At 49.3% G+C, this 27,219-nt stretch overlaps 2 protein-coding genes across 6 annotated transcripts in view; one reads left to right on the top strand and one right to left on the bottom strand.

The window, feature by feature from the left end:
• The first annotated feature begins 533 nt into the window (after positions 1-533).
• On the top strand, positions 534-24,846 carry NCF1 (neutrophil cytosolic factor 1). 3 transcript variants are annotated; one of them, XM_081053363.1, is made up of 13 exons: positions 560-655; positions 6,747-6,820; positions 7,356-7,509; positions 9,579-9,659; positions 12,139-12,214; positions 12,363-12,528; positions 13,590-13,645; positions 14,952-15,074; positions 15,398-15,505; positions 16,316-16,433; positions 17,660-17,767; positions 18,292-18,437; positions 18,536-19,683. In XM_081053363.1, exons 1-13 carry the CDS (start codon positions 584-586, stop codon positions 18,655-18,657), a joined length of 1,404 nt encoding a protein of 467 aa, XP_080909489.1. In that variant the 5' UTR covers positions 560-583; the 3' UTR covers positions 18,658-19,683. The 3 variants fall into 3 exon arrangements, with proteins under 3 accessions (XP_080909491.1, XP_080909490.1, XP_080909489.1); XM_081053365.1 differs by lacking the exons at positions 6,747-6,820; positions 7,356-7,509; positions 18,536-19,683 and adding an exon at positions 24,647-24,846 and having other exon boundaries at positions 534-655; XM_081053364.1 differs by lacking the exons at positions 6,747-6,820; positions 7,356-7,509 and having other exon boundaries at positions 534-655.
• GTF2IRD2B (GTF2I repeat domain containing 2B) overlaps positions 22,400-27,219 on the bottom strand; it is a 360,110-nt gene continuing 355,290 nt past the window's right edge. For all 3 annotated transcript variants that reach the window (XM_081053361.1, XM_081053360.1, XM_081053362.1), the window contains 4 exons: positions 27,050-27,133; positions 26,369-26,552; positions 25,982-26,010; positions 22,400-24,215 (listed from right to left, as the gene is read on the bottom strand). In XM_081053361.1, coding sequence (XP_080909487.1) covers positions 22,612-24,215; positions 25,982-26,010; positions 26,369-26,552; positions 27,050-27,133 — 1,901 coding nt within the window. In that variant the 3' untranslated portion in view covers positions 22,400-22,611. The remainder of the gene's footprint in view (positions 24,216-25,981; positions 26,011-26,368; positions 26,553-27,049; positions 27,134-27,219) is intronic.

The raw sequence follows: 27,219 nt of genomic DNA, 5'->3' as shown, positions 1-27,219 counted from the left end.
CACTATCCGGACATTCATGGAGGGCCCACTGGTGCCCAAACAGGCCAAGCCCTTGCTCTTAAGCGGGCTCACACTGTGGGAAGGAGAGACATTAAAAAAATAAAATAGGTACGAGGCCAGTTATGATACATGCTCTGAATAAAAACAGAAAAGGGACACCGGGAGGCACAACGTTTTACTATGTTATGTGTGGTTATCATGGAAGGCCTCACAGGGGAGGTGCCATTTGAGCAGAAACCTGGAGAAAATGAGGGAGGAAGTTGGGGATCTGTGGGATAAATGGCCTAAGTGGAGCCAGAGGCCAAAGGCCCTGAAGTGGGGCAGCAGAGAGGCCAGTGGTGGGAGAGGGAGCCACGAGGCGAGGGGTGGCAGATGGGCCTTGTAGGCCACGGGGAGGACGAGGGTAACACGCTGTGGATGCCTAGTGAGTCCCAGAAACTGAAAGAAGGAAGCCCTTTCTGGGCCCTCCTGACCCCTCCTGCCCCCAGCCCGGCCGCAACAGCAGTGACTTCCTCTTTCTGGCCCATTTAAGGCCCAGCTGGGAGCTCCCCGAGAAGCGAGGCCGCGCGCGCACAGCCCCACCATGGGGGACGCCTTCATCCGCCACATCGCCCTCCTGGGCTTTGAGAAGCGCTTCGTCCCCAGCCAGCACTACGTGAGTAGCCGAGCGGCCGCGGGGCGCGGTGCCACACGCCCTGGTCTCGCCGCCCCCAGGACCTCCGCCCCCCCAGGACCCCCGCCCGAGACTCGGGCTCCCTGGACGGCTGACGTTGGAGGCGCGGGATCGTGGGCAAATGGTTCCCGGTCTCTGGGCCTCAGTCGGCCGATCCGGGTGGGTGTGCAGTGGGTGCGCCCCCGGCGCCCGGGCCGCCAGCCACCTCGCGCCCCGGCCCCGGGGCGCCCTGGGCCCTGCCCCGCAGGCGGCCAGCCCGCACGTGCAGGGCGCGCCCCCCCCCCCGTAGCACCCCGACCGTCCAGCTCTCAGGGCGCGCCCCCCCCGTAGCACCCCGACCATCCAGCTCTCAGGGCGCGCCCCCCCCCGTAGCACCCCGACCGTCCAGCTCTCAGGGCGCGCCCCCCCCGTAGCACCCCGACCGTCCAGCTCTCAGGGCGCGCCCCCCCCCCGTAGCACCCCGACCATCCAGCTCTCAGGGCGCGCCCCCCCCCCGTAGCACCCCGACCGTCCAGCTCTCAGGGCGCGCCACCCCCCCCCGTAGCACCCCGACCGTCCAGCTCTCAGGGCGCGCCCCCCCCCCCGTAGCACCCCGACCGTCCAGCTCTCAGGGCGCGCCACCCCCCCCCGTAGCACCCCGACCGTCCAGCTCTCAGGGCGCGCCCCCCCCCCCCGTAGCACCCCGACCGTCCAGCTCTCAGGGCGCGCCCCCCCCCGTAGCACCCCGACCGTCCAGCTCTCAGGGCGCGCCCCCCCCCCGTAGCACCCCGACCGTCCAGCTCTCAGGGCGCGCCACCCCCCCCCGTAGCACCCCGACCGTCCAGCTCTCAGGGCGCGCCCCCCCCCCCGTAGCACCCCGACCGTCCAGCTCTCAGGGCGCGCCACCCCCCCCCGTAGCACCCCGACCGTCCAGCTCTCAGGGCGCGCCCCCCCCCCCCCCCCGTAGCACCCCGACCGTCCAGCTCTCAGGGCGCGCCCCTCCGGAAGGGCGGCGGGCGGCGGGCGCTCTGTTCCCCCAGCTGCCCGTTGAGTCAGTTACGTGAGAGTCTATCCCCTCCAGCAGGTGACACCCCACGGGGCCCAAAAAAGTCCCCCACCTGCCCATGGGGGGCTGGGGAACTGTCTGCCCAGACATAGCCACCCCACCATATATTTCTCTCTCTCTCTCTCTTTCTCTCCCCCCCCCACTCCTTTCTTGCTCTGAATATAAATTTTCTGAAACATTGGAGAGTAAGTTGGAGGCAATGTGTGTCTTAACCTCTAAATACTTTGGTGTGTATTTCTTAAAATCAAGGACATTCTCTTACATAACCACAATGTGAATGTGCAAAAATCAGTAAAGTAACACTGATAAAACACTGTCACCCAACCCACAGGCTTTATTCAGATCTCACCCACTGTCCTCCCTGCCCTCTGCAGTAGGAACTTTTCAGGTCCAGGATCCAATTCCAGATCACTTGTTGCATTCACTTGTCTTGTCTCTTCAGCCTTCCTTCATCCGGATCAATCTTAAGGAGTCTTTCTTTGTCCTTCTCAAGTTTGACATTTTGAAGAGATGGAGTCAGTTATTCTGTAGAATGTCCCTCGATTTGGACTTGTCTGCTACTTCCTTAGATGCAGGTTATGCATGGGTGGCAGCAATACCCCAGAAGTGACACCACGTTCTTCTCACTGATCCTATCAGGTGGCAGGCAATGATCACCATATGCTGGACATGACCTCCAAGTTTCCTTACTGTAACGTTACTGTTTTCACCTTTTTAATTTACCACTAACCTGTGGGGAGATTATATGAAGCTCTGTGAATATCCTGTTCCTTACAGTAAATTGGTGGCTCTTGCCCGAATCAAATTACTATAATGTTTGCCAAATAGTGATTTTTAAACTCTTCATTCCTTCTGCATTTATTAGTTAACGTTTCACCATAAGGGTCTTTCCTTCTCATTTATTTATGTATTTATGTATTTATTTATTTATTTCTGTAGATATGGATTCTGATTTTATTCAATGGGTGCTAATGCATTACTATCATTACTTATTTTGATGCTCGGATTGCCCCGGTTTGGTCAATGGGAGCTCCTTCAAGCTGCCTTCTGTGCCTGTCATTCTTTGAGTACTTTCTTACTTCTGGCACAAGATGGCCCAGGCTTACTCTCCCAGCCCCAGCCCTGGACTCAACCATTTCACTAAGGACCCCTGGTTCTTGTTAGTGAGGAATGATATTAGAACCTGAGATCTGGAAGCTAGGTGTGCTCGTTGCCACTGAGATGTCATTGCTCATGTCCTTTCAGTGGACAGACTGGGGAAAATAGCCATTACACATCATTCTTGCCTTTCACCATTTTCTATTTGTAGCTCCTTTCTCTCACTATGAGAAGCCTGGCTCCCAACAAAATCAATATATTTACTCCTTTGCTCAATTCTACAATTTACATAAAGTTGTTTCAGAATTACTACACTCACACCACTATTAATAAACCTACTAACCTATTAAGTCAAATTTAAGGTTTTTTTTCAGTTGGTTTGGTCCTTTTATCTTTAGACTGAGGAGAGTGAAAGTACTGTAGCTAGAAGTTATTTGGATTCTTTTCCATTTTTCTTTAACATGGTTGTTACTCATTTGATACAATTAAGTTTATTTGTTTGTTTTTGACTTTGAAGTTAAAAAAAAAAAAAACACCTTGCTGATGTAACCCTTGGTGTTTTAATGATGTGCCTTGGTGTGGGCCTCTTTGAGCTCATCTTGTTTGGCTTCTTTCCTGGACTTGGATGTCTATTTCCTTCACCAGGTTGGGGAAGTTTTTAAACCATTATTCTTTACATGGGTTTCTGTCCCTTTCTCTCTCTCTTCTCCTTCTGGGACCCCTGTGATTCAAATGTTAGAATGTCCCAGTGGCCACTTAAACTATCCTCATTTTTTAAAATTCTTTTTTCTTTTTACTGTTTCAATTGGGTGATTTCCACTCCTCGTCTTCCAGTTTTCGGATTGTTCTGCATCTACTAATCTAAGGTTGATTCCCTCTAGCGTATTCTTCATTTCTGGCTGGTTCGCTCTTATAGTTTCTGTCTGTTAAAGTTCTCACTGAGTTCATCTATTCTCCTGAGTTCATTGGGCAGCCTTCTAACCAGTATTTTGAACTGTTTATCTGAAAGATTGTTTATGTCTATTTCATTTAGTTCTTTATCTGGGGTTTTGTCCTGATTTTTCGTTTGGAACATGTTTGTCTGTCTGCTCATGTTGGCTGTCTTTCTGTTTCTATGAATTAGGCAAAACAGTAACCTGTCTGGGTCCTGAAGGAGTGGCCTTGTGTAGGATCTACCCCTTTGTAGACTGCATCTGTTGGGTGTTTTTGGCAGGCCAGCTAGAGCTGAAGCTGGAGCTGGAGCTTGTGGGCCAAAGGGAGTTCCTGGAGCAAGCTTCATTGGGACCTGGAGCTGTGCTGGAATGGGTACCAGCCAAGGGAAGTTCCGGGGGCAAGCTGCTCCTGGACTGCCTTGGCAGGCCGGCTGGAGTTGTAGCTGGAGCAGGCTCAGGCTTCAGGTAGTCCTGGGGGCAGGCCCTACCGGGGCCTGGAGCTGAAGGGGCATGGTCTGTAGGAAGGCCTGGGGATAAGCGCACCTGGGCGGGAACTGTAGCTGGGGCAGGTGTGAAGCTGAGGAGAGTCCCTGGGGCAAGCAGCACTGGGCTGCCTTGGCAGGCCAGCTGGAAGCTGGAGCTGGAGCAGGCCGAGGAGGAGGAGTCCCAGGAGCAAGCAGTGGGCAGCCATGGGCCTGGGGCGCACTGGGACAGCTTTAGCCTGCGCGGTTAGAGCCCCTGCTCAAGCTCCTGCCCTTGCCATCAAGGGAGAGGGTGAGGGCTGCAAATGGTGCGACTCTGGTGCCTCCAACTCTGGAGAAAGTTCCCACAGCTCCTCTCCCACGTGGCAGATGCTCTCGGGCTCGGGTTAGTAAATGGATTCCCCTCCCGTATAGCCTAGATGTCTTTAAACCACTGAGTTCCCTGCTGTGCCCCAGGGTAGGTGAGTGCACTCTGGCTGCAAGGTGCCCTGGGGTGCGGTGCCCACAGTGCCATGTCTTCAGCTGCCCTACCTGTTTCTGTGTGGCCTCTTGTTTGTTGTGCAGAAGCTGTTCAGTCAGCCCTGGGTTCTTCTTCAGGGGAAATTGCTCTGTCTGTAGGTGTAAATTCTATGTGCTCCTGGGAGGAGGTGAGTTCAGTGTGTTCCTACACTGCCATCTTGGATGGGAAACCCCTCCCTGTTGATTTAAGTTTATTTTTTAATATATAAAATATTCACACATGATCAGATATCAAAACTTTGTAAAAAATATACTCAAAGACTCATTCTTGTTCATCTTTTCTGTATTTCTCTTTGCAAAAATAAGTATATATATATATATATGCACATATATATGAATATTTTCTTATTACTCCTTCTTTACTACACACAGATAACAAACCAGGTGACATATTATATGTGCTTTTTTTTCATTTTCCTACAATATCCTGGAGTTCCCTCCAAATTAATTCATTGTCTCTCTTTTTTTTCCATCATCTTTATAATATTCGATTGTGTGACTGTGCCATTTTTTCTTTAAATAACCATTTAGATTGTTTTCACTAATTTGCAATTACCTAATCATCCTGTATTTGTGAATAAAGTTGAACACCTCTTTGTATGTTTAAGGGTTACATATATATGTGTTTGCAATGAACTGTCTGTTCATGCCTTTTGTTCATTTTTCTATCAGATTTTTTGTCTTTTTTCCTTCAAAGTTTAAAAAAGTTTCATATACATATGTATAAATGGAGCATTAACCTTGTATCTGTGATATGTATTGCAAATAATTTCTCCTAGTTTATCATTTGTGTTTTGGCTTTGCTTATGGTTTTATATGCAAAAGTTTGAAAAAAATATAATGTATTTGAAATAGCAATATCTTATTGCCTTTCGGTTCTGAGTCAGTTAGAACATCTTTCCATATATCCATGTTTCCTTCTTGTGTCACTGACCAAAGTTGATGGGTCCTTTGCCTGTCACATACAGAGAGGCCAGATTCTGAAGCAACAGGTTTTCCTTAGAAAAAATCAGGTTTTATTCCTGAGGCAGCTGGATGAGGAGATAGGAAAAAAGCCCAAATCCATCTCCCCAAATAGATTTGAAGCAAATTTAAGAATAAGGAGAAGAGGAGCCATGCATATTCATTAATTCTAATTCAGGGGGTCTGAATGGATAGTCTTGGAACTAAGCGATCCAAGGTAAGGAATGTGAAAGAGGGCATGACAGAGCTAAGTAATTTCACTCTGGCAGAGTTTTACTGGTCAGTCCTATTATGTGTCCATATTTGATCTAGGCACAGGCTCTTCCTTACTGATGGACCTCTCGCTTCTTAAAGGGTTCCAGGTGGCAAACAGCAGCACCTCGGTTCCTTGAGTTCCAAGAACCTTGTTCTGTTATGCTCCTGAGGTCAGCTTAGGCTCCTGGGCGGCTCACTGCGCCTGCTCAAGCCTCCGGGCCCAGTTTGATCCAGTTAGTTCTAGCACTGATGTTATCTGCTGAAAAACACTGAAGAAAAAACAAAACAAAACAAAACAAATAAAACCTATCATGATCTGGTTTCAGTGTGAGATCCATCAGGGGCCACCTGGTTTCAGTATTCAGACCCAGTTTCACTTGCTGTTACATGGTTTTGATTTTTTCATTTAGATCTCTGATCCACTTGGAGTTTATAGTGCTGTGTGGTGGGAGAAACCAATCCAATTTTATCTTTTCCTAAAAGGTTAGAAAGTTATCCCAACACCAATTATTTATTTATTTATTTATTTATTTATTTATTTATTTATTTATTTATTTATTATTTGGGGAAGGGGAACAGGACTTTATTGGGGAACAATGTGCACTTCCAGGACTTTTTTCCAAGTCAAGTTGTTGTCCTTTCAATCTTAGTTGCAGGGGGCCACCATCCCTTGCGGGAGTCAAATCGGCAACCTTGTGGTTGAGAGGACGCACTCCAGCCAACTGAGCCATCCGGGAGCTCAGCGGCAGCTCAGCTCAAGGTGCCATGTTCAATCTTAGTTGCAGGGGACGCAGCAGCCCACCAACCCTTGCGGAAGTCGGGAATCAAGGAGTCGAACCCGGCAACCTTGTGGGTGAGAGCCCGGGCTCCAACCAATTGAACCACCTGGCACTGGCCCATGTGGGAATCGAACCAGCAGCCTTCGGCGTAAGGAGCGTGGAGCTCCAAGAACCTGAGCCACCGGCCGGCCCAACACCAAAGCCCACTTTTACTTCTGTGATTTGAGATGCCACTTTTATCATATCCTAAATTTGTACTTGATCTAATATGTACTTGATCTATTTCTAGATTTTCTATTTTGTACCAGTTTTTTTAATAGTACCACACTGCTGTTTTTTTAAATTATTGTGATAAAATGTACATAATGAAATTTAGCATCTTCACCATTTTTAAGTGTAAGCTCAGTAGAATTAAGTACACTCACAGTGTTGTGCACCCATCCCCACCATCCACTGAAACTCTGTACCTAAACACTAACTCCCCATGAGCCCCACCCAAGTCCCTGGTAACCACCATTCCATTTTCTGTCTTTGAATTTGACTGTTTTAGGTATGTCATACTTATGAAATCATACATTTATCCTTTTGTGTCTGCCTTACTTCACTTAGCATGCTGTTTTCAAGTTTCATGCATATTGTAGCATCTGTCAGAATTTTCTTCCTTTTGAAGGCTGAAGAAATTCCATTGTATGTTCATACCACATTGTGTCTATCCACTCATCTGCTGATGGACACTTGGCTTACTTCCACTTTTTTAGTTATTGTGAGTAATGCTGCTGTGAACATGGGGGTACAAACATCTCTTCAAGACCCTGTTTTCATTTATTTTGGGTGTATACCCAGAAATGGAATTGCTGGATTATATGATATATGTTTATTTTTTTCGAGGAACTGCCACATTGTTTTCCATAGCCACTGCCCCATTATACATTTCTAATACCAATGCACAAGTATTCCCATTTCTCTACATCTTTGACAGCACTTGTTTTTTCTGTTTTCTGTGTTTTCAAATAATAGCTAACCAGTGAGAAGCACACTGTTTTTAATGATAAAGGTTTTATTGTCTGTTTTACTATCTGATAGGGATAGTCTCCCACGTACTTCTTCATTTTTTAGGATTTCCTAGCTATTATTTTCTCCCCATGCCTATTATCTACATATTGTATATGGTATTTTTATGCTAAAATGATAGAGTTGGGTTGTTGGGGCAAACACTAGAGAGCCTGCAGAGCCTGAAGTATTTACTTTCTTGCTCCAGAAAAAGTTTGTTGACCCCGTTGGTCTGAGATCTGAATTAGAACATTCATATTTAATCATTAACATTAGAATCATGTAGTGTATTATGAAAGTTGCCTGAAGTTCATCATATTCTTTCTTTTAAACAGCTTTATTGACGTAATTTACACACCAAATACATCACCCATTTAACGTGCAAGATGATTTTTGGTATATTTACCAAGTTGTCTAACTATCACCATAACCTAAGTTTTAGAACATTTTTATCATCCTCAAAGAAACCTTGTATCCATTAGTAACTGTTCTTTTTATTTCCCAAGATTTTATTTTGAAAAGTTTCAAACAAAGAGTTACAACAAAGTTGAAAGAATATTACAAACAAAACAAAACAACTCCCCCCAAGCCAACCACTCATATACCCACTATCGAGAGTCTACTGTTAACATTTTCCTATACTTGCTTAATCACGTAGCTCTATCCATCCACCAATCTGTCTTAATTTTGGTGCATTTTAAAGCAAATTGCAAAACTCAGCACACTTTGCCTTCGTACTTCAGAATGCACATCACTAGGGTTTAGTATTTGTTTCTAGTTTTTTCTCTTTTTATGTAAAATTTACATGAAATGAGATACGTTTGCTGAGTTTTGATGGTGCATGTCTCCATGTCACCCCAACCCTCATCAAGATATAGGACATTACCACCATCGCTCCAGAACATTCCCTCACACCCCTCATTCCTCCCCTATCCCCCACAGGCAACCGCTGTTCTGATTTTTTTCCACCTTAAATTAGTTGTACTTTGTGTCGAATGTCATGGATATGGAATCACACAGTGTGTGGCCTTTGGTGATCGACGTCTTTTCCTAATGCTTTTGACATTCATCCGTGTTGTTGTGTATATCAGCACTTTGTTCCTTTTCGTGGCTGAGTAGTATTCTCCTAGCTATTTTGCAGGTTTATTTTTCTTTACTGAGTTCTGTTTTTAAAACAAAAATAATAATGGCTTTACTGAGATATAATTCTCATACCTTACAGCTCACCTATGTAAGTGTACAATTCAGTGGCTTTTAGTATATTCAGAGTTCTACAATCAGTTTTAGAAGATTTCATCACCCTAAAAGAGACCCTGTACCACTAATGATTTTTCCTCATTCCCCACCCCAACTCCAGCCCCAGTTCCTGGCAACTACTAATCTCCTTTCTGTCTCTACAGACTTGTCTATACGGGACATTTCACATAAATGGAACCATATAATACCTTACTGAGTTCTTGTCTGAGCCCAGCCCTGTCTGTATTTTATCACCTGTAACTCTCATACTAGCCCTAGGGTGAGGTCCTACTTCTATCTCCAACTGAGGAATTTGAATTAATATGAGAGAAACCAATTATCTTGCCTTGGGTCCAAAAGCTGGAGAGTGACCACTCTGGGTCCATTAAGTTCGTGCCATTTCCATGGCCCAGGTTGCAGCAGAAAAGTGCTCTCGGCCCCCTCCCCCAGTCCTTCAGGCTTCCACCGGGGGTGGGGGGCTGCCCAGGTGCATGGCAAGGCCCCCTTGGAAGCTAATGAGGTCCTCTCTCCCCGGCTGCCCCCCAGGTCTACATGTTCCTGGTGAAGTGGCAGGACCTGTCCGAGAAGGTGGTCTACCGGCGGTTCACCGAGATCTATGAGTTTCACGTGAGTGCCCAGTGGGGTGGGAGTCAGGGAGGGAACGCCACACCCAGCTCTGCTTTTGGGGAGCAGAGTGACCCAGGGGCTGCCTGGGAGCTGAGGCACCTGGAGTCTCCCCACCACCAGCGCACAGTTAAGGGGGCATTTTTAACTTTAAAAATCATTTTACTTAATGTATTTTTTATTGTGGTAAAATATGTATAACATAAATTTACCATTTTAAGTGTATAACTCGGTGACATGAAGTATATTCACAATGTCATGGAATGCTCACCGCCACCACCTCTAAACCATGTTCATCTTCTCACACAGAAACTGTCCATTCAACATGAACTCAAAGGAGCATTCTTTTTTTTCCCCAAAAATATTCATCTAAATATTTATTGCATGATTATTACATTGTCAAAGAAACAAGTGATGAATGAAAATTCTTTCAAAAAGCTTACAATCTAGTCAAAGACATAGCCATAGATATCATGATATACAAAAATATAAGGTAAACACGGTTACAGTTTTATAAAACAAAGAGCTGGAGGAGCATAGAGAAAACAATTTTGCCTGGGATGAAAGAAGTGACACTCCACCCAAGTCAAAATGTAATTTTGACAGACCGGTTGACTATAGGCAATAAAATAAGCGGTCAGGTAGACAGACACCTGTCTGGCATGTTTGGGAAATGTGGCAAGAACACAGGATGAAGAAAATTATAGATGATTCAAAGGGGCATTCTTTAGGGGCACACCTGTTCTGTCCCCGCAGGGGGCAGCCTGGCCAGTGTCACCACCATGGTCGTCCTAGGAGCTTGATGGTCACTGGCCTGGTGAGGGCCACTGGTGGATCAGAAGGAGGATTGATAATTCAGACACCCAATAAATCAGGTCCTCTCCTTTGTGCTGCCAGGTGCCTGCTGTCACCAAGGTTGACATGAGCAAATCCTATAGGCCCTAAAATCCCATAGGGTCCCCACACCAGCGACTGGTTAGAGAATTGAGGCTGGTCACTGGGGTCATGGTGTGTAGAGCTTGGCTGTTGATTCCAGGGTCAGGTGGACGGAGGGTCCACAAAAGCCAAACGGGCCCTCCTTCACCAGGGAGGGCATCTTGGACGGTGAGACTTCCTGCATTTCTCTTGTGTGAGAAATTTAAAGCGAAATGCAGATAAATGCAAAGAAGATTCTAACCAGCCCTGCACTCCCCACACCTGGGATCACAGCTGATGTCACTGGGCCATTTGCTACAAGTGCTTTTTAAGATAAGGGAAATAAAACATTACAAAGGAAATGGAAGTCTCCCTTCACCCCACACCCTGTCCCAGCTTCTACCCTAGGTGACTGCACACACACACACACACACACACACACACACACACGAACAATATGCACTAGTGTTACGTGTGTATTTTATGTGGTCTGTATAACAGCCATCAGTGTGCCACTGGCTTCCTTCTCTGTCTTATTACCGTCACTAGGTTACGTTTCTGAGACCTGTCCTTGCTGATAGGTGTGCGGCTCCTTCTCATCACTTTAAACTATTCTGGGTTATTCCATTGTAGGATTAGCCCGTTTTATCAGTTGGTGGACTCATTCATTCAACAACTATTTATTGAGCGCCAATTAAGTACCAGGCACTTTCTATTTGGTGAGCAGGAAACAATGCTGAAGGTGATGAGAGCACAAACAACAGATACAAATCCTTGCCCTCCCTTGTAGACCTTAAGTTCTAGTCGAGGAATCAGGATAATAGACAAAAAAAAAAGTAATTTATATAGTGTGTTAGGTGGTCATTAGAACTATGGAGAAAAATAAAGCAGTGGGGCGAGGGGAGGACTGAGTAAGGGTGGGCAACTGTCAGGGAGAAGGTTCACCAATGGGGTGATATCTGAGCAAAGATTTGAAGAAAGGGAAAGACAAAGATGTGGGGGAAGAATGGGAGTAGCAAGTGCAAAGGCTCTGAGGCAGGAGCAGGTCTGCCATGTTTAAGGGTGGCTAGAGCAGAGGGAACACGGAGAGTTGTGGTGGAGGGTGCGTGAGATGGCAGAGGCATGTTTTGTGGGGCCTTGCAGACCAACGTGAGGCCTTTGGCTTCCACTCAGAGCGAGTCGAGAGGCAGGGAGGGTTCTGAGCAGACGAAGGACAGAATCCACTTGAGGTTTTAAGAGCATCCCTCTGGGTGCTGGATTGAGGACAGGAAATCGTGGAAGGGGGAGCGACAGAAAAAGGTTGTAAAATCCAGGCCTTGTGGAAGCTCAGACCCGGATGGTGGCAGTGGGGGTACTGAGAAGGGTCAGGTTATGGGGAGGTATTGGCAGGAGAACCAAAAGGATTTGCTGGTGGCTTAGATGTGAGGTGGGAGAGAAAGAAAGGAATCACGGACGCCACCGAAGTTTCTAGCCCAAGCAATTAGAAGGATAGTTAGGTCATTCCCAATTTTGTGTTTTTACGGTGTTGTAATAAAGATTATTCTTTCACGTGTCCTTTTCTGTCTAGAAAACCTTAAAGGAAATGTTTCCCATCGAGGCGGGGGACATCAGCCCAGAGAGCAGGGTCATCCCCCACCTGCCAGGTGAGACACTGTGTCACCTGGGCCGGGTCACCTGGCCTGGCTCCCCACACCTGCCCCCCACGCTGCCCCCTTCACCCCCACCCCTTCTTGGACTTGGCCTGGAGAATGTGCTCACTGATGCTCTGGTGCCCCTCCCCGGTCCGGTCAGCGCCGCGGTGGTTTGACGGGCAGCGGGCAGCCGAGAGCCGCCAGGGCACGCTCACCGAGTACTGCAGTGCACTCATGGGCCTGCCGGTCAAGATCTCCCGCTGCCCGCTCGTCCTGGACTTCTTCAAGGTGCGGCCAGAGGACCTCAAGCTCCCCACGGACAGCCAGTGAGTGGGCCGCTCCTCCTGCTCCCAGGCAGGCGGGAGAGGAAATGGGCTGGCAAGCCGCACCCTGGGCGCGGGGGGTGGGGTGGGGGGGTGGGGGGGTGGGGGGGTGGGGGGGTGGGGCTGTCCCCTTGTTACAGAAGAGACTGAAGCTCCCAGGCGGGAAACAAGGTTTCCAACCCGGCCCCTGTGACCTGGAACCACCCGGCATCCTTCCAAGTCTCCACCTGGACCCCTCTGAGCCTCATGGTGCCAGGGAAGGCACTCTAGGCCGGCGCTCCGAAAGCCTTCTGAAAGCAGTTCTCCCATGTGTGATGGGGTGGTGAGGGCCAGTGCAGTCCTGGCTGCCATGGAGAGTGTAGAGAGCCCTGACAGACAGTAAAGTGCGTGTCCCCAAGAGGATGTGGAGGTCGGGCGGCCCCTGTTGATTGCTGAGCACATCTCAGGCCCCTGACTCCCTTTTGTCACCTCATTCTCTGCCTGCCGCTGCCCCAGGGTTCTGCTGTCCTCATGGCCCTGGGTGGAAGGCATCTGAGAGGCTGAGTGAGATCTCAGGGGCGTGGCCTGAACAGGTCCCTCTCTCTGTCCCTGTCTGGTCACTGAGTGTGGGGGAGACCAGAGGACCGGGCTTCCATAGACACAGCATCACCCCGCCAGTCCGTATTGACCCCTGAACGCACCCCTGCTGCAGGGAAGGGCAGCTCCCGTCAGCCAGGATGGCAGGGTGCCCACGCCCCGGTGGCTGCTCTCTCCAGCCACCAGAAGGGGGCTGGCCCGGGAGCTGGCAGGAGCCTTGCCCAGGCCCAGTGCTTCACTCTATCCAGCTGGGGGAGGAGGCCCTTGCTCTCTTCAACAGCCGGCACCTTCTCATTGGCGTATGCAGGAGGCACAGCCCCTCCTCTGGTCGCTGAGCTGCCGCCCTGTCATCCCCAATTCCCTTTCCTTGCTAGTGGCCCCCATTTCCCACACTCCTTTTCCTGTGGGGAGTCCTTCTGTAGGTCCACTAGGAATGTCCCGTTCCCCCGTGGGAAGCCGAGCATCTAACCCTGACTTCTCTCCTGCAGGGTGAAAAAGCCGGAGACATACCTGGTGCCTAAAGATGGCAAGAGTAATGCTGCAGGTGAGGGCCAGGGGCAGCCAGTGCTGGTCACCCTAAGGGACTGTGACGTGATCAGGGACCCGAGCATGGGGTGTGCGGGGTGTTGGTGGCCGTACTAAAGACTTGGGATCTTTGGGTGTCACTGGCCAGTGAAGGGAGCTCCTAGAAGACGAAGGCACTTCCCTGGTCTCCACGGCTGCAGAGGCCAACACAGCCCCTGGACGGTGCTGTGACTCACTGAACAAACAGGTTTAGGGGCAGAGGTGGCCTTCAGGAGTGCCACGGGGGCATGGCAGTGTCTCATCTTTATTGCACGATAACTGTTCATAATACTACCTAACACTTACTGAGCGCTCAGTCTGTGCCAGGCACTATTTTAAATGTTTTCCGTGTATTAACGCACATAATCATCTTTATAACAATATGAAACAGGTACTGTTGTGCTGTGATCCCCATTTCACAGCTGGACACATTGAGGTTTGATTTCAGCTGGGACTCACCAAGGGTCACATGGCTACTAAATGTGGAGCAGGATTTCAACCAGTCAGTGGGGTGCCCAGGACAGTACTCTGGGTCGCTCACAGTGTGGTCCAGGGACCAGCAGTATCTTAGCCAGCTTGGGCCAGCTTCCATAACAAATACCACAGGCTGGGCGGCTTACACAACAGACATTTATTTCTCACATTCTAGAGGCTGGGAGTCTGAGGTCAAGGTGTGGCAGGGCTGGTTTCTGCCGAGGCCTCTCATCCTGATTTACAGAGGCTGCCTTCTCACTGTGTCCTCACCTGGCCTCTCCTCTGTGCACACACAGCCCTGGTGTCTCTCCCGCTTCTTTTAAGGACCCTGGTCCTGGTGGATCAGACCCCACCCTCGTGACCTCATTTAACCTTAATCATCTCCTTAAAGGCTCTATCTCACAATACAGTCAGATTCTAAGGTACTGAGTGTTAGGGCTTCAATGTGTGAATTCTGGGGGTGGAGGTGGGGGGAGGGACACAATTCAGCCCATAACACACAGCAGCAGTAGCGTCACCTGGGGACTGGTTGGAAATGCAGATTCTTGGGTCCCACCGATAGAAGTAGAACCTCCTTTCTGCATGATTTCCTGGGTGATTTGTGCACATTGATTAATGTTGAGGAGGCCTGCTCACTAACCCCCTCAGATGAGAAAAAGGATGTGACTCTAGGCGCTCACTAAACGCCCGGTCGGTCTGCGGCTGGGTGGGGCGGGGATGCCAGAGCCAGCTCCAGCTCCGGTGGCCCCACGGGGCCCCCAGGGAGGCGGCCCACCCCCGCAGTCCACTTACCCTGCCCCCCCTCTGCGCAGACATCACGGGCCCCATCATCCTGCAGACATACCGGGCCGTTGCTGACTACGAGAAGAGCTCGCGCACCGAGATGCCTCTGGCCACAGGCGACGTGGTGGACGTCGTGGAGAAGAGCGAGAGCGGTCAGCCCCCTGCCCTGCAGGGACCTTCCTTCCTTGCTGCCTGGCTCACGGCCACAAGCCCCCTCCGGCGGCTGGCCCAGTGGGGCCCTGACTGTCCTCCCACACTGTGGGTCACCCTGTGTCGGAGCATGTCCCCCTATTCGGGTGGGCAGGCCAACTCTTCATCCTGTGTGTGAAGTGGGCTCTGAACTGGGATTCTGGGGTTGTGTGTGGGGGTATGTGACTGTGCTGTGGGGTGCAGTGTCCCAGGGCCCTCACCGCCCTGCTGGCTGAGGGAGGCCGCCAGCCCCGACCTGACTGGTCGCCCCACACCCCTGACACAGGTTGGTGGTTCTGTCAAATGAAGACAAAGCGCGGCTGGGTCCCTGCGTCCTACTTGGAGCCCCTGGACAGTCCTGACGAGGTGGAGGACCCAGACCCCAACTACGCAGGTGCGCTCCGCCCTCCATGGCTGTAGAGCTGTGGGGGGAAGGGTGGGAGGGGCCCAGGGATATTGAAATGCCGCAAGTTAGACTTGGGGGGGCGGCTTGGCAGAGGGATGTTGGGCCGACTGACTGGCTTGCGGGCCCTGGTGGGAGGTGGTGCCCTTGGTCAGGACAGGGCACCAGGAGGTGGGATAGAGGTGGGGAGTGATCAGGTCAGCCTGGGGCCTGGTCCAGTAGAACGCTGAATGGTTAGCAGACCTAAGGCTCAAGAAGGAGGGCTGCCTGGAGGAGGGAGCATCATCACTGATTAGAAGGGGAAAACTGGCAGCCTCCAGGTTGCTTGGGGTCCTTGCGGAGTTTGAAAAAATTAGAATTGGTTACCCATATTTTAAAATGGGGAGGTTTCACAATTTTATGTGGATTTATGGCTCCTCTTTAAAAACTGGAAAGGTGTGTACAGCCCCACATGCCAACAGTTGGCTGGAGTTGAGTGGCTCAGGTGCCACATAGACGGGTGCTGCACTCCCACACTTCCACCCAGCCACTCCTTTATTTAGGTGCCTGACCAGGTCTCTGCAGCCATGGGAACTTCTGGCGGCTTGTTGGGATGGTGGTGGGTGGGAGCGGGCAAACTCCCCTGGGTCAAATGGTAAAGGGCAGAACTCCAGGGTGCCCCACAATTGGCTGGGAGGAACCTGCAGAAAGGGACCCAGAAGGACCAGCTAGAGGAAGCCCCGGGCCCGGAGGAGAGGAGGGGTGGCAAGACTCGTGCTGGATAGACCCTCACACAGTGCCTCTCTCCCCACCTCGGACCAGGTGAGCCCTATGTCACCATCAAAACCTACACTGCCATGTTGGAGGATGAGATGTCCTTGGAGCAGGGCGAAACCATTGAGGTCATTCATAAGCTCCTGGACGGCTGGTGGGTCATCAGGTAGGAGAGCACCCCTCCCCACCTCTCTGCACTGTGCCTGCCCCGGGGCAGGGCCTGTTTGCGCTCAGTGCTGACTTGGCTGTGTGACACTGGGTATACCACTGCCCCTGTCTGGGCTCAGTTTCCACTGAGGTAGTGGATGAGTGCTAATCCCACCATCTTGGATTCAGTGTCCTTGTCAGAGTGGGTACATTTTTCCTTTGTGACTTGGGGTCACTTCCCCTGACCAGTCCATCTATTCCTTCTCCAGCAATGCAACTAATTGTTGTATTAATTATGTTTGATAACTGGTAGAACAGACCCGTCATCCCTTATCCTTTTAAATCTTTCATTGCAATTCCCCTCTGTTTATTCCTCCAAATGAATTTAGGAATACTAATTCCACTCCTTCTTCGCCCCCCAGTTTTGGGGAAAGTAGAATCCCAGGGCTTGTAGAGCCATTTACCTGGAGCCACCAGGCCTCCCCAGGTCCTTGCACATGCTTTCAGCATCTTGGGTCACAGGGCCAGCCCGTGACCCCAGCAAACTTGTGGCCGCAACACCTATCCTCAGCATGGCCCTGGGCTGGAGGCTTTGAGACAGTTTCTCAGCCTTTTAGATCGACACTCAGTTAATCCCCATCATGCACCCCTGAGAATATTCTTGTGATTCTCCCACCAGGCAAGAAGAATCAGTTTTACTGAATGAAGTTTGTATTATGCAATGTTCTTTTTCACTCCCAGATATAATAGTGAGAATGAAAAACTTCAACAAATGATGTTGGAACAAATGATATTCCTTATGGAGATCCATAAGGAAAAAAAAAAATCTAGACCCCCCTACCTCACACCATACACATTTTGGGGGGATGGATCACAGGTTTTACCAAGCACAAAACCCAAAACTAAAAGGCTTTTGGGACAAAGCATAGAGCTTGGTGATGTGAAGTTGGACAAAGGTTTCTTAGGACACACAAGGCAATCACCATAAAAGGAAAATGGACAAATATAATACTGCAGATATCGTACAGCAAACACGTCTCTGGGGAGATCTGGCTCTGCTAATTTCCTCGCCTTCCCAGTATCACAGCTGGGAGGGCCTATGTGTTGCACCACGGGGAAACTGAGGCCCAGAGGGGCAGGGTCTGGTGTTGGCCATCCCAGGTGTCTGCAACCTCCCGGCTGCCTTGACCCCGGTCAAGGGAGCCCTGATCTCCCCACTGCCGGGGGCGTCTGTCTCTGTTGCAGGAAAGAAGACGTCACAGGCTACTTCCCATCCATGTACCTGCAGAAGGCGGGGGAGGACATAGCCCAGGCCCAACGCCAGATCAAGAGCCGAGGAGCACCGCCCCGCAGGTGAGCGAGTCCCTGGGGCTGGGGGACTGGGCGGGGCTGAGGAGGGTGTACCACGGGTTCCCTCTGTCAGTCCTGGATTGGCAGGGCCGGGGCTCCGAGCCTGGCTGGGGAGTCAGCACCCTCTCCGGATCCAGAGTCTGAGTCTGGACATGCCCACCCCCGTCCCCCGCCGCGCCATGGCGTGAGGTGGAGGTGAAGGCACTTGCTGCCCTGAGTCCTTGGGGGTGGGTCCCTGTGGCAGTCCGGAGGGCCTCCTGGGTAGGGGCCGGCTGAAATCTGGCGAGGGGGTGGGCAATGGACCTGGGCTTTGCGGCACCGCAGCGGCCCGCGTCGGGGCAGGGCAGCGGCATTCAGGCAGTGCTTCCCCTCTCCCACCTCCCCCTGCCTCTGTCCACTGCCTCGGGCCAGTCGTTGGACCCCAGGGGGGGCCATGCGAGTCCCCGCGGGCAGGGACGCGGCTGCGCGGGGGCAGCGGGGACACCCGGGTGATGACCCACGTCCCCGCCCCTCCCGGCTGGGCCCAGGTCGTCCATCCGCAATGCGCACAGCATCCACCAGCGATCACGGAAGCGCATCAGCCAGGACACCTATCGGCGCAACAGCGTCCGCTTCCTGCAGCAGCGCCGCCGCCAGACGCGGCCGGAGCGGCAGGGGGCCTGGGGCCCGCTGAGTGAGTGCGGGCCTGGGCCTGGGGGCGGGGCGGGGCGGGGCGGGGCCAAGAGGCCGCGTAGAGGCGGGGCCTCTCACGGGGCCGCCGTCTGCCCGCAGAGGAGCAGCCGCACACCGAGCGCCCGAAGCCGCAGCCGGCGGTGCCCCCGCGGCCCAGCGCGGACCTCATCCTGAACCGCTGCAGCGAGAGCACCAGGCGGAAGCTGGCGTCGGCTGTGTGAGGCCGGCGCTCAGACCACAGATGGCGCCCTGGCTCCGGCGCCCCCTCCCGACCCATCCTGTGTGTGTGCATAGAGCCCGAGGTCTGGACGCCGAGGGCAGTCCCGGGCCCGCCCCACCTAGCTACACGCCACCCTCAATAAATGTTGCTTGCAGCGGACAGAGGCTCTGCAGAGACGCCGTTGGGGCAGGGTTGGGGGTTGCTGGGCTTCGTCCTTGTGGGTATTTCTAGAATCGGGACTGCGGGCGGTTTGCTTTGCTGGGGAGGAAGTTGCTAAGAGCCGAGGTCCGGTTGCATACTGCGCTGGCCTTGGTCAAGATCAAGTTTGCTCAAGGCCAAAATGCAAGAGGAACTCCCGACCCCGCTGGCCGTTTGTCTGGACAGAAACTGCCTGCTCAAACTCTGGCCCCACTGCAGAACAGTTCTGAAGACGGGAGGACATAGTGCGTGGTCAGGGGGTCAGGGCGGTGTGACCTTGTATGTGTACCTTAGTTGGCAAAAAAATTATTTAGATGTAGGGAGGAGGCGCGTTTGCTTCTTCGGAGAACCTGCTCAGTTAGGAGCAGAAAAGCAAACAGATCCTCACCCCTTACCCCACCATTACTGCCAGCCCATGGACTCAAAGGCATCGCTGGTGGGTCTTTCTCAAAATGCAAAGACACTAAGGTGCACACGAGCTGCAAATCTTGCAAAAGGTGCAGCTTGTCAGGAAGGCCATGGATGGCATGGACAGCTGTTCCTCCTGTGAGGGAAATGGCTACATCAGGATAGGCAAAATCAGAAAATCCGCAAGGGGACAGATACTTCTCAAGAGAATAACTGACCATCAAATAATTGAGAGAGGACTTGAGAAAACCACTGGGCCCTTAATTCCTTTTGCAGAACCCTATTTGCTGGAAAAGTTCAGCATCAAGGACTGTCATACAAAGCTGTGGAAAAATTAACCCCAGGTGACCCCAACCTCATTGCTTGTTCAGTTGCAATTATAACTTTAAAAAAAGTAAACACAGTATAAAATACTTTTCATAATTTTCAGTTTCACTTTTTTCAAGGTAAAGAGCCCTGATCAAACGTTTCCCCCATGTTTTTCTGTATTTCTGGTCCCCTGGGGCTGGTCTTGTGCTGGCGTGGAGGCCGCGTGGTGGGTGTGCCCGAGGTCAGGAGGACACCCCTGCAGGCCTCTGCCATGCACAGGGAAACAGACGTGAACTCCCGGGGGTGGGGGGGTGGGGGGGGCATGTCCTGTAGGCACCCAGGTCTGAGCTAGGCCTGCACTGTCTGTGCAGACAGTTTTCTTGAGTCCAACCATGGTGCCGGGTTCTTTACATTGTTTCTAGTTCTGAGAACAACCCTGTCAGGTAGATATTTTACAGACAAGGAACTAAGGCTCAGAAAATGGAAGTGATTTGTTTAATAGGGCAAGTAGGTGGCAGAACTGGGAGGTGGAACCATCCTTTTTTTTCTTTCTGAATCCAAGGCCCTACTGGACCCACTACATTATCCCGACACCGCAGAGCTCATGATGTGTGCATGAGTCCTGGTGGGCTGGGCGGTGACTGCGGGAAGCTCGGAGAAGGAAGTGTGCTGTGGCCTGGCTTCCAGAGCTCTCGGCAGTGCCCCACATCCGGGTCCTGTGTGAGAGGAGTGCTCAGCTCTTTCCTCTGCCCACCCTGGATGGGAAGACAGGGCCTTGGGACAGATGCAGTGCACCCCCACCCCAGGAACTGACAGGAATCCACCAAATCCAGCCCCCAGCTCCTGGGCTGGGCCTCTCCCCATCTCTGTGACCACAGCACTCCTAAGTGCTCCCCTTTGCAGACACCACATCACCATGACTACTGAAAACCATCCCACGCGTTCAGTCATTTCTCCCAGTCTTGGCTCAGTCACATGAGTGATACTGCTGGTCAAGCCACCCTGGTCCCAACACACATTGCAGGGTAAAGGAATCGAGGAGACTTAGGAGTTGAGTCAAAGCACCCCATGAATGGTCCAGTTAAAAGAAGGCAGCCCAGGCTGAACCCTGCTGTCCTGTCCCTGTCACCAATGGGCTAACAGCAGGGTGGCATACACATGAGATGATGAGCTGAGGCTGTAAAACAGACACCCGCTAGGTCTCCATGACAGGCAGTGGCCACTTAGGAAAGGAAGACCACGGAGTCACGTGGACCTGGGTATGAATCCTGAAGATTCCTCTAGTGGGTGTGTGGCCTGGGGCAGGCCGCTCAACCATGCTGAGCCTCAGACGCCTGTCTATAAAATGAGGAGACTAATCTTTTCCTGCTGGGCATGCCAGGTTGTTTGAAGATTATGTGAGATCCCAATTCCAAGAGGGCTGGGAGTCCCAGGCAAGTCTGCTTGATGCAGGGCCCCTGCTCTGATATTCGGGATCCACATCTGCTCTGGTGCACAAGGAGCAGGTCCCCCCAACGCCCATTATAAACCAGTCCATCCTGGATCCCTTCCCCAGGAAGTGAGCCTCTGAGCTAGCGGGACTCACCTATAACTAGTCAACCTCCCAATGACAGGAACGGCTGGAGTTGGGTCATGTCCCCTGTGTCTAAGGACATGCATTCAGGCTCCAGCTGGGGCTGGGTGCCTTGTGCAGGTAACCACCTGGAGGTTGGTCTCTCCCACCTGCAGCCTCCCTTCACTTTTATCAAAGCCTTCCTCTCCATTGCTTTTTGAATGGGTCATTGGGTCAGGATTCTCAGCCTTTTTGCACCTTAGTCAGATTAACTCTTTCAACCTGGAAAGTATTCACAATTTTGGGTCACTAATTCCAGTGATGGAGACTGAGAACACATATACATACATACATACATACATACATACATACACCTATACATATACCTATACATATATATGCTTTCAAACACAACCCTCCAGGGGAAAAATGCTATGAAGGAAAGGACATTATTGTGTCAACTGACAAAACTGGAGTACGAACAGTAAGCTAGAGAAAGTATTGCATCAATGTCCGATTTACTGCAGTTGGTGACTAAATCCTGGTAATGTAAGAGAATATCCCTATTCTTAGAAAATACTCCCTAAAGTATTTAGGTTTAAATGATGTATGTAACTTTCCCTCAAATGGTTCAGAAAAAAATTATGCACATCTGATGTTTATATACATGTTATAGGTACTCAGACATTCATTTATACACTTACAGGCAATGTTGTACACACACGGATACTCGTGAAAGAGAGGGAGAGAACAAACAAGTGATAAAACGGGTAAAATGTTATGAGAATCTGGCTAAAAGGCATATACATGTTCTTTATACTATTTTCATTTCTGCAACTTCTCTGTAAATTTGAAATTATTTTAAAACAAAGTTACAAAAAAAAAAAAGACAATCTCCAAATCTCAATTAACTTTCTTTGCTTTTCGAGGCAAATGTTATTTGTTTGGGGGTTTTCCATTTTAAGTCCTATCTTTCTGGGATCGTGTGGCGGCAGAAGCTGATAACACAGGACAACTACAGTCTGTCAATATGTCTCCAGTCGACTCTCCTTAAACTTGACATCATGTTGGATCACAAGGGACAGCATGCAAAAGGGGGGGGAGATAAATGTATGTGCATGTGTGCCCCTCAATGAATGCACGCATTTGTTTATCTCCCTCTGTTCTCTGTTGATTGATTTAAACCTCAAGATGCCAGCCCCAGTGCCTACAGGGGTCAAGCAGGTATGCGAATGAGTGACACAGGCCAAGCATAAGAAAAGCCAACTACTAGAAATACAAGAAAACCTTGATTTTTACTGGACTACAGTGAAGCATAAAATGTCATACAAACAGGTATGATACTGCAAATTATAATTCCGAGTCATCGTGGAAAAACCTCTGAAAAACAGAAATAGTTAATAATTCACTTGCCCATCTCACAATCCCTTGGGCCTAGAGGATTCTAGTCTTACCCCCTGTGGGGTGTTGCCTGGAGTGTGTTCTGCATCACGTGGTGATCTGAAGTACAGAGTCCCACTGTGAGTCCTTTAGTTGGGAGCAGTATTTCGTTTTACTCAGTTTCATAATGGAAAACAGCTGTTCACAAATGTAGGTACTCCCGAACATGGACAGAATCTTGGCACAGTGGTGTTTGTATTTCGGGTAGCTACTCCAGAGGTGTTTGTAGAATTCGGGTATTCCCACCTTGTCGTACTTGGCCTTCAGTACCGTGTTGCACTGAATATCAATAACCTCCATCTGCAGTGCTTCGGGAACGCTCTCAATCTTCATGGAGAAAGGGGAGCTGAACAGGGTTAGTTCACTCTCATAGAGTTTGAAATCAGACAACCTTTTCTGGAATTCAGTCTTTAGTTCCGCGATTTTGGGAATGTAGTTCAGACCGTCGCTTTCATTTCTGGAAACCGATTTCAGTGTGGGAAAGTGAGCCAGATTGTTCCTTGCCAAATGGGTTTCCCAAAGGCACAGTTTTGCCAGAAAGGCTCGAATCAAGTCGTACATTTGCATAACGATTTGCGAATGCCCTTGGAGAGATATGTTCAAAGTGTTCAGATGCATTGTCATGTCGACCAAGAAGGCCAAGTCTTTGATCCAGTCTTGAGAGCTCAGCTGAGGCAGGGGCTTTCCTCTGGATGACATGAAGGAATCAATTTCTTCCAACGATTCAAAAAACCTCTTTAGCACCAGCCCACGACTGAGCCACTTGATCTCCGTGTAGTACAGAAGGCTGCCATATTGGCTGTCCAGTTCATAAAGCAAAGTTGTGAACTCGCTGTGGTTCAGCCCACGGGAGCATATCCAGTTCACGGAGTTAACGACCACATTCATGACGTGGTCCATCTTTAACTTTTGAGCGCAAAGTGATTCTGGATGAATAATGCAGCAAACCGACTTCAGATCTGAGCCCTTGCAAATCATTGCCACCTTGGACCTAAGTTTTGTAACAAGTCCGTTGTTCCCATCTATCATGGCAGGAGTGCCAGTGGAGGCCACACTGACTAATTTTGACCAGTCAATATTAAATTTTTTAAGACTTTTCTCAACACGCAAAAATATCTCATTTCCAGATTTTGTACCTGTCATGGGCACCGTATCCAGAAGTTCTTCCGACACATCAAAATTCTCATCAACGCCACGGATGAATATGGCCAGCTGGGTGGTATTATTTATATCTGTGATCTCATCAATTGCAAGAGAATATGCCACAAATGATTTGATTTTTTCACGTAACTTCTCCCATAAGTTCCCAGTCACATCTTCCACAGGAGTCATGGCAGCTGTTTCATTGGGACTCACACTGCCAAACACTTGTTTTTGCTCAGGACACACAATTTCTGATGACCCTAAGAGATATTTTCTGAGTCCTATTTTCAGCTCATGAAGCTTCTCGTCACGCATCTTTTCAGTATACTGGTCATAGTGCTTACTGTGGTTGGTTTGATAATGGCGTCTTAGGTTGTATTCTTTTGACACAGACATACTCTGTTTGCATATTAAACACATAGGAATATTCTGCACTTCCACGAAGAAATAGGCTCTCTCCCACTTTTCTTGAAATACACGGCCCTCTTGGTCTATCTTTCTTTTTCCCACTTTTGATAGAGACACAGAGACAAGAAATATTTCACTTTTCTCATAACTCTACCATTAGAAAAACAGCATGATGACAAACAGGACAGATAAAGAGGTGGGGGGGGGCATGGTTAACTGGAGAGTAACCCACCCCTGCAAAGAGGAACAGCTGACACTCAGCTCCAGCAAAATGCTGTAACAGGGAACACGGGCCGCTGAGGCCGGATCTTCAGATTTCTCAAGAAAACTTGAAAATTGATTTTCAGGGAAAAGGTCCCTAGCTTTTTAATGTTGGCTACTAATTCCCCTTTTTAAAAGGTATCTGAGCCAAACAAAAGATATTTTTGGTGAGGTTCAGAAAACAGTTCTGTTTGCCACATGAGGTTTAAACAGGAATGACTTGAAAGTATATTTGCATTTTAACATATATTTTTTTCATTTGATTCTCAAGAGAACTTTGAAGTCAGAGAAGGAAACAAGCACAAATGGTGTGTGATTTACCTGCTGTGAGTCCCAGAGGACACTGGAGATAGCCACAGAACTACACAGAACTTACTTGTTTTCAATTTAAAGAACCTAGCCATGATGCAGGTAAGCTTTATTTTGAGAGAACATAGACATAAAAATTCACTTTAAGAAAATGCAGGCAGAGACAGAAAGTAATTTAGTGGTTGCCTGGGGTTGGGGGTGGGAATAGGCAATGACTGAAAATGGGTGGGAGGAATCTTTTTGGGGGTGATGGAAATGTTCTAATATTAGATTGTGGTGATAGTTGCACAACTCCGTAAATTTACTGTAATAGAACCCACTGAATTGTGTGCAGTCTACACAAGTGAATTTTCTGGCATGTAAATTATGCCTCGATAAAGCTGTTAAAAATGTAAAAATTCATTTAACAATCAGATGGGTTTAGGAGTAATAATTGAGCATTTGAATAGCATACTTTAGCTTCCAATCTTGATTGAGTGATTGATTGATTTTTATAGAGACATTTTTTTTAATCAAAGTTTATTGGGGTGACAACTTATTATTTTTTTTTATTATTATTTTTTTAAGGAGGGCGCAGCTCCAGCCCATGCAGGGATCGAACCGGCAACTTTGGTGTTATTAGCACCACTCTAACCAACTGAGCTAACTGGTCACCCCTAGTTTCCAGACTTCAAATGAAGAGGTTTCCTTGTGACTCAAACTCTCGAGAACATCTCTACATCTGCCTTACCCACCTTATGGGATACTGACTTGCTTGCAAGGACTCCTGGGGAGACATTCAAAGTGTTTAACCAGCAGATTGGCTGGGGCATTGTTCAATCAGAACAGATGTCAACCTCAGCACTGGGGGTGGGGGTGGGGGTTCCAGGAGCCCCTGCTGTACCAGGTGGTACCCATTTTGGTTCCGAAACTGGGATTTTGGGGGTGGGGGCTCGAGGAGGTGAGGCTGAGCTGGCCAGGCAGGCACTATCTGCCAAGTGAGATGGAGTAGTTCAGTATTAGGATAGGAGCCCCACCACAAAGGGCCCTTGAATAAGAGTGTGCTATGTCACACGTCACACAGTCCGATGTGGGCAAGCTCCAGCAAACTGATGTACGAGAAAACAAGTCTGGCTAATGAAACTCAAGGAACAGAATTAAAAGACATCGGAACAATTAGGAAAAATAAGATACATATAAAGAGCAGCATGCTTTGCTCTAAGGCTCAGGATGCATGGACCCCATGGTGAGTGCCCACCAAGACACTTGACACTGCACCGCGGGGGGCTGGAATGATCTCACCACCCCGAATACTCACCATTGCTAAGCTCAAGGCCTGGAAGGGGTCTGAAGAGAAAGAGACATTGGTGAATGCAACAACATTCATTTTTCCTCTTTTGTCCATTTAGGTCTATTTGACAAACTTTTGTGAGTGTCAACTCTGCTAGGCACAGCACAGAGATAAAATGAGAGATAAACCGAGGCAGGCTGCCCACGATCAGGAAGAAACAGGAACAGGGATATGCCGTTCACAGAAGCAAACTCGATGAAATAAGGGGGAGAGGCAGGCTGGCACAGGTGACTGCAGGGACCCACCCACCGCCCACCTCCTGGGGAGAAAGTCCCTGCGCTGCCCCTCGTCCACCTCGGGCAAGGGACGATCTGCAGGTTCATGCTCATGACCAACAGGGGAACTCGCACTTACCTAATGACGGTGAATTTGATAAATTCTGCGGCATCCAAGATCCTTCTCATGGAGCTGATTTCCAGATAACCAGGGGCTTTGAATACTACCCCCGGGGGCATGCCATCGATGACCACACAGCCAGGGTTGAATGTGATTTTCCTGTAGGGAACTTTCACGGGGAAATCCACTCCAATGGCTTCCCCTATGATGAGACGAACAGCAAAAAACTAGTTGCGTTTGTCATTTACTTTTCCCAAACCATGCTTTATCTTTAATGCCAGGATTTTAAAATCACTCATATCAAGTGACAAAACTGGTGATCAGCCAATATTTAATTTCCAGTAGTACTATGATGTACGAATAATTTGACTGTGAAATTGGCACTGGGTAGTACAACAGACTCAGTTTCTCTATCCATTAAATAGGGATTATTATAATATCTACTAAAAAAGGTTTTTGTTAGGATTAAATGATTAATCACGTGTTGAGCGCTAAGAACAATGCTCAGCCATGGTAGGAACTCAGTTAATCAAAGATAGCTGCTGTTATTATTACTAGTGTTTCCATGTAAAAGCTTCTCAGTAAAAATACACACTAATTTCGATCCCAGAAGGATCAGTTTCTTAGATAAAAGTATTCAATTAAAAAGAAATATTTCAAATATATAACTGTTGGATATGTAATGAAATAAACACTTACCAAATTTTCGGCTAAAGAGGTCACTGACTTGTTCCCTTAGTTGTTTTATCTTTTCAATGCTTGATAATCTTTCCTTCTCGTTATCTAAAAATAATGAAACAGATAAGCAAACTAGGGTTATTAATATATTTGCCCCCAAGAAAGCTATGGAGGAGATGCCCGTTAGCAAA

The sequence above is a fragment of the Rhinolophus hipposideros genome (genome assembly GCF_964194185.1).
Source record: "Rhinolophus hipposideros genome assembly, chromosome: 7".
Taxonomy (NCBI): domain Eukaryota; kingdom Metazoa; phylum Chordata; class Mammalia; order Chiroptera; family Rhinolophidae; genus Rhinolophus; species Rhinolophus hipposideros.
This window is presented reverse-complemented; position numbering and strand designations above follow the sequence as displayed.